General features: G+C 39.9%; 1 protein-coding gene and 1 pseudogene across 1 annotated transcript; one reads left to right on the top strand and one right to left on the bottom strand.

Moving 5' to 3' along the window:
- The first annotated feature begins 1,743 nt into the window (after window positions 1-1,743).
- Window positions 1,744-9,367, top strand: LOC145465733 (ficolin-2-like). Its single transcript, XM_081449501.1, has 5 exons — window positions 1,744-2,930; window positions 3,471-3,620; window positions 3,803-3,925; window positions 4,935-5,315; window positions 8,237-9,367. Exons 1-5 carry the CDS (start codon window positions 2,621-2,623, stop codon window positions 8,515-8,517), a joined length of 1,245 nt encoding a protein of 414 aa, XP_081305627.1. The 5' UTR covers window positions 1,744-2,620; the 3' UTR covers window positions 8,518-9,367.
- A 26-nt stretch (window positions 9,368-9,393) lies between these two features.
- Window positions 9,394-10,435, bottom strand: LOC145466233 (zinc finger MYM-type protein 1-like; annotated as a pseudogene).
- Window positions 10,436-11,766: the final 1,331 nt, after the last annotated feature.

Raw genomic sequence — 11,766 nt, 5'->3', positions numbered from 1 at the left:
TATTTCTAAGAATAGAGGCGCCGATTTTGACTATTTTTCGTTAATCAAGCCAAACTACTTTGGTCCATTATGTTTTATATAGGACGGAAGTGCATGGGGCCGGGAGCTCAGAATCTCAATTATCGGTTGAAACAGTTTTCGACGATTTCTCGACTCTAAGGTAAAAATTTTAACCCATTTCTCAACTACCAATAAAGTTTGCTAGTATCAGGCCTCAGCTGTCAATGGAAAAACGCATCAGTCATTTCTCAGCTCAGAGTTTGTCCAACTATCAGCTATATCTGTGCTAGGTAATTAGCTTGTATAAGAGAAGTAAATTCTTACCATAGGTTCTCTCGTCTTGTGTGATGCATTAATTAAAACAAACCCACGACTCAACAATGTTGGACTCATGAAAATTTATGACTATGTCATTAAGTTTGTGACAAATGACAACCTGTTTAAGTTTGCCTTCCTGTCCAAAGTGAGTGATATTTTCTTGCTTAAACTCACGAGCAATCACTTTTCGTACGACTCGCCACAAACATCCAAAAGGATGGCTTCTTTTCAGATTTCCGAGTGTAAAATCGCAACTATTGTATGTATCCTGACTGTTTCGCTTGGAGTCATATACCCACTATGTTTTGGTTGCTCTGGTAAGTACATTTCTTAATGTGTAACGTGCAGAATCACAAGAATATTCTCCAAAGGAGGTGCGGTAACCCGAATGCTAGTGAGGTTGTCTCAGGTCCGGATCGAACAATTCGGGGTTTTAGCTCTGGCCAGTGTTGCTTTTCCTGGGAAGCCACTCTACTCTCTTAACTGTCTCAGCCCCGGCGATTGGTGAATTACTAAAGGAACCTGATAAAATGCTGAGTTAATGCACTTCATCGTAAGGCACTATCGACACTCACACCATGAACTACATCCTCCAAACACCTGAGCCCGCCGCGGTGCCGTGTACTGTTCCACTTTTCCACCAGCGTGAACCATTAACTCTACACCTACCCTATTTTTCTTAATTTTAGTAGGTTTTCCACATCTCTTGATTTTGCATGTAAATAATTAGATCTACTCTAGTTAAATTCTCTGCATTATCGCCTGCTCTGACATGTCAGACAAAGTTGGACCCCGTAATTTCAGAACTATTTTCCGTTTCCCCTGAGAGTTCGATTAGAAATAGCGAGATTCAACTGATATCAACCGTGCGTATTGACTTGTTCTTTACCTCGGAGACTATAACCCCGAAAAGTTTCCCTGACACACATTTTTGCTGCGTTTCGAATAACTTTTACGTTGGTGATTCAGACAAAAGTTTGTTTCAATAATTAATATGTACTTTGAATTCGGTATTGCTGCTAATGGAATGATCTGCCACCAGTAAAAGAGATATACAGCATATTTTTTATCACCTGCTCTCTAAAACGTCCGCAATTAATTTGGGCTTTAGTTTTGCTTCCTCTTTTAGCAGCGCTTAATGACACGCTATATATAAACTTTTAAACTCCGCTTGCAGACCTATAAAAAAAATCAGCTTTTGTATAAGCATGAAGTTAATAAATTTTATGCTTTGTTTTGTTTTTCAAAGACGACGATGGAGTAATAAGGTCCTAACTTTTTAACAGGTTTTACTGCTGCTATGGTAGCCTATTATGTGACAAAGAGAACCAAAATGTGTTCACCAATGATTGGGCATTATTGTGATACTACTATCAACATCACTTGATAAAGATTGGTAGTATTGATCTATCAAAGTATAACCAGCCACCTTAAATATTCTTTTCGTGGTTTAATTTTACATATTTTCCCACAAAGGGAACACCGCGTGTTGCAAATAAACCATAACAACTAGTGAATGTCGAAAGCATTATCTGAAATTATTTCACAGGCAGACAGGAACATAAACAAAACGCCCATTCTAAAAACATCAATTTATTTTCCCCAAAACAGCGCGGTTACGAGATCAGTGCAGGGTGTAGCGGGAACACAAAAGGAAGAACTAGAAACAGAATTACAAAAATTAATGACATCCTGCGGCTGGTTTTACAAAAAAGAAAGCTTTTCACTATTAATTCAAATTTGAATAAAGGAAAATTAAGTAGTTCTTACTAACATTGCCCGGAGGTCTTCAATTTTCCAATAACATATAAACTTACATTTCAACGTCATAGTTTACTGCAGCTGGTGTGCAAGCTGCTTATGCTCATTAACAGGGTGAGCTTTGTAAGACCCCCATCACAGTATCTCGCCCAACCGCTATCTTTCAGTAAGTTTATATTGGTTGTTAATTCTGCTATCACAAAAATTAACTCATCCACAACGTGTGTTGGAAAAAAATCTTTATAATTCTCGTACTGTCTGATACTATTTTCCATTTTATTACGCCGGAGTCGACAATTTCTCTGTTGCGTTGCCGTAAAAAATCGCAGAAGAAGAAAACGTGAGCCAGAAAGGTTAGTGCAACTAAGAACTTTAAAAAGCTCCGGCTTTCAAGTACCCAAGACAAGCCAGAAAAAGCCAATGATTTTTTGGTGGAGCCTATTAATTGAACGATGCCTTGAGTTTCGTGAATGTCTTTCCTAAAATTAGTAGTTTTGTTTGTGTTAATCTCCCCACAGTTACAAATTAAAAGTCCTGGAAAATGTTGTGGACCGTTCGCTGCTTTTTTCTCTTCGCCGGCTTCTGTATGGATCGCGTATCTGCTGGCAAGCAATGCAGAGAGGAACGGAGCATAAATGGGATGGCTTTACAGGGATTCATCTTGAAAAAGTTCTTCGTTAGAGCTCTTCACGAGTGTGATATCAGCTGTGAAACAGAAATCACCTGTCAAAGCTATAACTACGTCTTAGGAGAAAAGTCCTGCGAACTAAATAACCGCACCAAGGAGGCAAGGCCCGAGCATTTCCGCTCAGATCCGGCACGGTTTTACAAAAGACGCTTGAGCAACCGGGGTATGTGCGAAAAAAAATAAGAAAGCTTAAACACAGACGCCAGTTTGAGAGGCGAACATCAACCGGGAGTTCAATGTTATCGTTAAAGGAAGAATATAAAACTCCCATTTTCCGTCATTGTTTTAAAAGTGTCTGTGCTTACGATTTCTATTAATGCCTAAAATTTTACCCGGAGTAATGAAACGCTGTTTTCCCGAAAATTTAATGCTCTTTAATGCTCTTGAAGGGCTTTTCCTTCAAGAGGAATTTCTAACTAGTGCCAAAGTTTAATTGTGCCCATTTGCAAAATTTTCGCAAATTTCATCCCTGGAAGTTTTCTGGGTAATGGCTCCCTGAAAGTAGTTACTTATTTTTTTTTTCCATATCAGCGTATCTCGATGAAATGATGACTTTTTCCAAGTTTTTAATATTTTATTAAAATCAAGATTTCTGTGGGCAGCTCTCAGCCTCGATCGACAGAAACACTGTATTTATCATAACAGAAACCACAGTATAATTGGTAAATTTGTATTTTTTTTTCCTCCCTTTTTTTGATCCAAGCTCCTCTGGGTTCTATTCCGGAGCTCCCAGCGCATTCATGTCAGGAAATAAAGGCAAGCGAAGGCAAAGACACCATTAGCAGCAAGTACTGGCTGGATCCAACTGCGAATGGAGAGGCAGTTTTGGTTTATTGTGACATGGACTTAGGAGGTTACTGAGGATCAGCTTTCATGTCCTCTCTGTGTTGTTTTTAGCATGACTTGAGTTTTGATTTTGTTGATTTCGTCTCTGTTTAAAATAGAAGTAAACTCTTGGACTTCTCCATGAGTATCACAGCATTTTCATCTTCTTTATAACACTGAAAAGTTCTTTTTTAATCGTTTGCACTATAGATGTCGATGAATGTATCACCGGCAACCATGACTGTGACGTGAATGCAAACTGCACCAACACTGTTGGCGGACATAACTGCACTTGTAAGGAAGGATTTACCGGAGATGGTCGCTCGTGTTCAGGTAGACTCTTCTTTTCGTGTAAAACTTGGGCAAGCTGTAATAACAGTGTAAAACGTCTGCTATCTCTTGGATAGGATAATCTTTATTTATAATATTTGCCTCATTGCATAAGCGATACAGTTTCTGATGGAGCTACAGAAAGTGTTCTGAATATTGAAAGGGCATAGTATGATTTACTGTCCCAAGGAATTTGAGCCTGATGTATCGAATACTTTCCGTGTGCGACGCGGGTTTAGAAACTCCAAATTTTACAAAGAATGTGTAAGCTCATTAGCGCTTTTGCCACCCAGAAAATTTTGCAGTTTTGTAAAGCCAATTTCTCCTCGAATATTTCAACCAAAGAGCCAAGAATTTCACCAATTACTAAATGTGACAAGCTCTTTAAATGTTTGTAGTCAATTCGTGTCTAGCGTGATGCCTGCTCTGCACAAAGTCGTATGTTAATGAAGAAAAATGTAAACAATGACATCAACAAAGATTCTCCTATAGTACCTCGCTGAGGAAATACCCTTCTTGGGAAGTGGTTCGTTTGACTACATTATTAGAATCATCAGGCGCCGTCCGTTGTTTCTAAGACAAAGAATTGACAGCCGGGTCGATGCCAAAACCGATTTGAACTCTACTCAGTCCAACTATCATCACTTTATTATATGACGGAGAAATTACTTCACTGTGATTGCCTGAAAGCAGACAAATTCAGAGTAATTACAATGCTGTGCAACCTAATGTAGGAATTAGCAAGGAGTGACAGGCCTGCACAACTTCTAACAATGGAAACTTTTGTACCATGTAACTTACATGATATGACCCCTTTATAGTTTTGCTCTTACGAGTATGTCTTTTAGGGATTTACCTCTTTTATACGATATTAGTGGTGGCTCTTTGAAAATTTGCCGTAGAGAAGGCTGATTTTGTATCAAGTGCCATTTTTCCATTAAAACATTTTTGAGGTTGGGCACTGATGGTTGATATTGTATATGATCAGAACAGCAAGTCGCAGCTTCGGCAGCTTACAAAAACTGTGGAGAAATTTATAAATCTGGCGGAAGAAAAGACGGTGTGTACACTATCAAACCTGACAACCTGCCTGCCTTTGATGTGTTTTGTGAACAAACAACAGCCGGTGGGGGATGGACAGTGTTCCAGAAGAGACTGGACGGTTCTGTTGATTTTTTCCTTAACTGGAGCGATTACAAAGTTGGTTTTGGTGACCTGAATGGTGAATTTTGGCTCGGACTGGACAAAGTTCACCGCCTGACCTCAGATAATAACAGCATGCTGCGTGTGGACTTGGAAGACTTTGAGGGGAATACTGCTTATGCCGAGTATAACAAGTTTGGTGTTATGAGTGAGAATGACAAGTACAAGCTGAAACTCGGTTCATACTCAGGTGACTTAATTTAAAAAAGATCAGTTGTCTCGGCCTTTAAACGTATAATTTTGTCCTTTTTCGTGTACACGGCTGTAGATACGAAATCCTGTAGGTAAAAGCAACAGCGAGGACTTTCGAAGTTGAAAAACAGTTTTGTCAACTCTCACCGAGAGTTACAAAGGTTAATCTTCAACTCTCAAACAGCCTAAAATTTGACCATTATTTTGCACATAAAATGTTGTAAACGGAAGCTAAGAGTTAGTGATGAGTGACTTACAAGGTTGAAAGGGGGGTTTAATCACCATAAGGGCTGAAAAACCAATCCAGGACGGGATGGGATGGGATAGGAGAGGATGTCACGAAAGTCGTAAGACGACTGACCATGAAAAGACACAATCTATCAATAAAATGTCCATACCTATCACCGATAAAACCCAGAGTAAGCAATTTGCTTTTTGAATGGTATTCCAGGGGTGCTTACCATTTACAAAAACCATCCGGTTGGAAATTTCAGGCTTAAACATTAAAAAATTAAATGCGACGTTGCGGGAGAGGGAATCGCTATAAAGTATATCCACATCAACTAGAGAGACTTAAAAGAGCAGAACAATAGCATCACCCTAAATCACAGCCCATATTTTCTGGAGCTTTCCTAACGGAATGGCGCGAAATATTTGATTTTCCAACTGGAATTTCCGGTTTTCCCATGTAAATAGTAAGTAACCCACTATTCAATTCGGGCCCTCTGAAGTGAAACCATGGAAACACAACAATCTACTGTATAACACGCAAATATTGTACTTGTTAAATTTTCCTTATAAGGAATTCGAAAGTGACGTCAGGGAATATCAAAAGGATTAACTTTCAACGGTCCAACGTTCTACAATGTAATCGTATCGTCCCGGGAGGGGTACTCCCATATATGGACTATATAGCTATGCATATATGCCGCGGGATAGGGTATGGTTTTTAACGTTGTCGATCCTTAAATAGTGTGTTATTTTTGCCCCCGTTGGCATTGTATTCCCGGTGTGATTCTTTACTGTAGGGTAGCCCAGCTAAACAAATCTGTTAAGACTTAACTATTTGTAATTTCCAATGAAACGAAATTTAGTTGAACCGTTCACGCTATTCTTGGTTTTTGTTTTTCCCCGTGATAGGGTGGCGTTTGCTTCATCCTTAAATAGGGTCAAAGTTGAAGACCCCTGGGACACATCCGAAATTTACGGACGTACCCCCCTCCTCCCCACCCCAGGCGTATCGTAAACCAACCAAATGGTGGCCCTATTAGGCGTTTCTGGGATATGGGATATTAGTAAAAATAAATCGGGATATGAGATATTTAGGGGAAACATGAATAATGGGATATGGGGCATTTAGAACAGGCTAATTTTCGAAAAATATTGAACAATTTAACGGAATATGGAATACCTCGGTCTCGCATGACAGTTATTCATTTTTTAATTTGATATATTTTAAGGAAAACGACCAATTTTTTAAGTTTGCAAGACATGTTTCGACAGAGCTTCTGTCATCTTCAGTTGAATGAATGATTACAAAGCAAGTTGAATAATAAGTAGGCAGAAATGCTAATTAAGACAAATAGTAACAACAGAACGTGAAAAGGTGTCAGTTAAAAGGATAATTTTAGATTTACATGGTGTAATTGCTGATTGAGGGAAGGTAGTTCTTTTTGAATATGAATAGCCTCCTTTATCTTGAGTTGAAAGCTGGTAGTGGCGTGATCTAAAATATGAAAGCAGTCTATTGAACACAATGAGCGACAACGTTCAGAATTCTGAAGATGTTTGAAGATGTGAGAGGCCCTATCAACGGCTAAGTGCTCACGTACGCGTGTGGAAAAATGTCGGGAGGTTTCGCCGACATAACAGGCATTACAGCCCGCACATGTAAACTTATAAACCACACGTGAACGAAGCCCGTCGGAGATAGGGTCTTTCACACCAAAAAGGTTACCTATCTTGAAGGAAGAAAACCGTAAGAAAACCTTTACTGGGTTATTAACTAATTATTTTAGCTTCACCTCGCACTCATACAAAGTAGGTCTCATTAGGACTCTTGTTGACAGGGCCTACAAGATCAACAACACTTGGTTGGGGTTACACGAGGATATAACCAAGCTTACTGAAATTCTCAAAAAGAACCTTTTCCCTGCCCATTTAATTGAAAAAGTGGTTAACCGTTACATCACTGGGACCCATAGCAATCATTGTCCCCGGGGCTACCCCCTTACCACCTCGCCCACGTTTTACTTTAAGCTGCCATACATAGGCCATTTTTCTGTCATCACTCAGAAGAAGATTCGACACTTAATCAAGCGCTATTGTAATGATTTAGACATCAAATTAGTTTTTTCTTCCTTCAAGATAGGTAACCTTTTTGGTGTGAAAGACCCTATCCCCGACGGGCTTCGTTCACGTGTGGTTTATAAGTTTACATGTGCGGGCTGTAATGCCTGTTATGTCGGCGAAACCTCCCGACATTTTTCCACACGCGTACGTGAGCACTTAGCCGTTGATAGGGCCTCTCACATCTTCAAACATCTTCAGAATTCTGAACGTTGTCGCTCATTGTGTTCAATAGACTGCTTTCATATTTTAGATCACGCCACTACCAGCTTTCAACTCAAGATAAAGGAGGCTATTCATATTCAAAAAGAACTACCTTCCCTCAATCAGCAATTACACCATGTAAATCTAAAATTATCCTTTTAACTGACACCTTTTCACGTTCTGTTGTTACTATTTGTCTTAATTAGCATTTCTGCCTACTTATTATTCAACTTGCTTTGTAATCATTCATTCAACTGAAGATGACAGAAGCTCTGTCGAAACATGTCTTGCAAACTTAAAAAATTGGTCGTTTTCCTTAAAATATTTACATGTCTGCTGTTATCTAGACCTTAATTTGATATTCAGGTAATGCTAGCGACTCTCTTTCTCATCATGGCGATCAACCATTTTCCACTAAAGATCAAGATAATGATCAACATACGAACGAGCAAGGAGAGGTACACTGTGCGAGCACGTTTCACGGGGCCTGGTGGTACAGTTCCCCGTGTCACCGATCCAACCTGAATGGCAAGTATCATCAGACAAATCCCTCGCCCTTTGGTGTTGGTGTGAACTGGAAGAATTGGAAGGGAAGGAAATACTCCCTGAGGAAGACCGAGATGAAAACAAGACCAGAGGATTTCTAAGCTTTGTAAAGACATGCAACAATCTTACGCAGAATAGACATGGAAATAGCAGTAGACATAGACGCAGACACAGACATAGACACACACACAGACAGACACAGACAGACACAGACACAGACACAGACACACACAGACAGACATAGACATAAAGATAGATATATACAGATCATGAAAATTGCAATTCAACGACGAGTACGCGCATGCTCAGGCAAACATGGAGTTTAATCTAGGGAGAAACTGTTTCGCTTAATGCCGTAAAAGGCAAACGAAAGAGGAAAGTCTATAATAAACAACATGTAAAAAACTTTTATTGTTAAGATCTCTCTATGCAATAATCAAAACTTACTATAGTCTTATGATATTATCATGTGTTAAGCTGCCCGTCTCGATTAGCCTACGCTTTATACGCGGGTAGTGTAAGTTGTCATGGTAAATTGTAATTTGTATTGCAAATAAATAAAACTGTAAAAAAAATGTTGCAAAGTGAAAATATCCTAGAGGCAGGGATATCATACGACTGATTAACAAAATTGAACGACCGCGAAGCGGGAGTCCCATTGTTAATCATGACAGTGTCGTAGCAGGGTAAAATCTATTGGGGGCACCCGACCGAGTGCCGAAGGCAAGAGCTTCTAGGGGGGTCCGGGAGCATGCCCCCCACCCCCCGGGAGATTTTGAAATCTGGGCTCTGTAAAATAGCCTTTCCAGCCTTCTGAGAGCAGTTTACAACAATGTTTAACTGACTAAAGTCATTGATCGGATATGTTACATGAACGTTGTACTCTCCTAATTGAACAGGTTTATTATACAAATTGACAGTGTTGTGTAATAAATAAATTACTTACCTATTACATAGACCCCACGAACCATTTCATTTCATTCGGATGTTTGGGTTGCATGCGAGAGGAAAGACAGTTTTCGTGGCAAATCATTTGGGGTAAATGTCCCGAACAACTGTTTTCTGTTCTCCTGTTTGCCAACAAACTGGTTGGCTGCAGCTACCAGGTCAGTCGTGTCAGTCTTGTCCCTGTGGATGTGAAGCATCATGAGATGGTTCAACCTTGCGTCTCCAGTTGTTGAACGGAGATATGTCTTTACGCACTTTAAAGCGTAAAATGACCGCTCACTTGCGGCATTCATCGCTGCATTACCAACAATAACTTGCCCAGTGTGCAAATCTCAGACAGGAGCAATTTGTGGGAATCATCAATTGACTGAAAAAATGATATTAGGTCATCAATGTTGAATCTTGACGTGTCAAACCCCATTGAGGCAGCGACTTGTGGGAGGAGTAACAGCTGGCCTTCAATGCAAGTTGGTAGGCATCTAAATCTTTACCATAAACTTTCAAAACTTCGGCCAGTTCAGCATCATACACTTCTTTGGTAGTAGCCTTCAAAAGGAGCTCCTGGAGGTTTGTGTACACTGTAAAGTCCTTCTGGTCAAATCTTGATGTGACGGCGGTAGTTGCAAAATCAATGGCTTCAAAATAAACTCGTTTGTAGTGTTCCTTGTCGGTTTGAGGAAAATGATGAATTTCTTGGTTTCCAAGCTCGAATCTTTCCGGTGCTTTTCTCTTTCTCGGAGGCACGGGGTCTTCAATAAACTTGATTTCCTTGTCTTTTCTCTGTAAGATGCGATGCCAAAACAGATCAAATGACTCATCGCTTCGATCTGGTAAGAAGGTTTTAACCACATCCCGAGCCAGTATTTTTCCTTGAGCTGCTGAAATTGAAGAACTCTGCAAAGCACGGCTCAAGTTGTCGGTTTGTCGCAAAATTTTCTCGCCTAAGCAACAATCAAAGAAAAAACTAAACTGTGTCATTACACTTTTCACACCAGTGATTCTCGATTTCATTTTTGTGTCTTTCAATACCTCAAGTGACCAATCCCAAAGCTCCATGATCGAGTTCACCATGGTTGTTTAGCACCAATGCTAATGCTTCGCCACGAAACAGTCCATCGCGTGGGGCAAAGAGCATGAACTCCGCGAGATTCATTTGCGGTTTCTTCCTTAGTTTTATCTAATTGTGTGTTTTTCACCACCTTTCCAGTTTCTCTGATTGTATCAAGTGCATCACTCATACATTTCACTGATTTTATGGCATCAGCAACAGCCAAGTTCAAGGCACGGCCCTAACAGTGTGTATACAAACACTTTGCATTGACAGATTTAATCTTTGTTGCCACTCCAGTTTTCTCACCGGCCATTGTTACAGCACCATCATAGCATTGATTACGAGCATTCTGAATATTGAGATTCATTTGCTGCAGTGCGTCCCTTAGTGTTTCTACGATCTGATCACCAGTGGTTCTCGGCAATGGCAACATCCCCATGAAGTCTTCATGAATAATAAACTTGTCGTTAACCCAACGAATGCACACAACTAGTTGCTCCTTGACAGACACATCTGCTGTCTCATCGGCCATTATTGTAAAGATCTTAGCATTCTGAATATTCTCTGATATTTCCCGCAGCATACCTAGAGCAAGAAGATAGTTTCATTTGCATTTTCACCACTGATGAAGAGCCAGCAGCCTCGAAACGTATGGATTTTTACGTTTTTAATATATATTTTCGCCCAGTAATGGATATTACTAAGAAGGTTGTGAATGGGGGCTACAAATCCCATTTCCCAGTCCAAATTTTGCCCAAATCCCATCTTTCCAGACTACCTATTTTCATTGTTTTTTGTTTGTGATTCGCAGTTCCCCTTTTCTACTTCTTCATGCATCTCTACTAAGTTTCTTATCTAGACCAAGAACATCGAGGATCTCGTTTTGAAAAATCGTGGATGTGTATTTCTCAGTTCTGCGATCTAACCACTCAATTATTCTTGGGTTTTCTTCAGATCGCAGTTTCAGCAGTTGATAGAAGTTTCAGTTAATCTCACCCTCACTGTGGGTGTCCCAATTTCCTCGAAGTGGTTGAGCCTGTCGAGCTAAATAACGAACGTTTCAAAGGATCGTGAGTAGAATTCTTCTGTTTATTGCTTTTTCCTTTACATGCTTGTCAGACAACAACTCTCCGACATCGCCGACTGTCTTTGCTGAGGTTGTAACATATCTGGCTACTGCTTCCCTGTGAGATTCAGACGACATGTGTTTTTGAAACTTATTCTTTTTAGCTATTGCATTTTTCCAGTTCCCTTAGCCAATCCGCGTAAATTTCGTATCAGCCTTTGCCGAGGAAAGCATATTATTTTGGATGGCTTTCATACAAATGAAACAAAACACAATATCAGTTTT

The sequence above is a fragment of the Orbicella franksi genome, chromosome 13 (genome assembly GCF_964199315.1).
Source record: "Orbicella franksi chromosome 13, jaOrbFran1.1, whole genome shotgun sequence".
Taxonomy (NCBI): Eukaryota; Metazoa; Cnidaria; class Anthozoa; order Scleractinia; family Merulinidae; genus Orbicella; species Orbicella franksi.
Note: the sequence above shows the minus strand (reverse complement) of the source record. Positions and strands in the feature narration are given on the sequence as shown.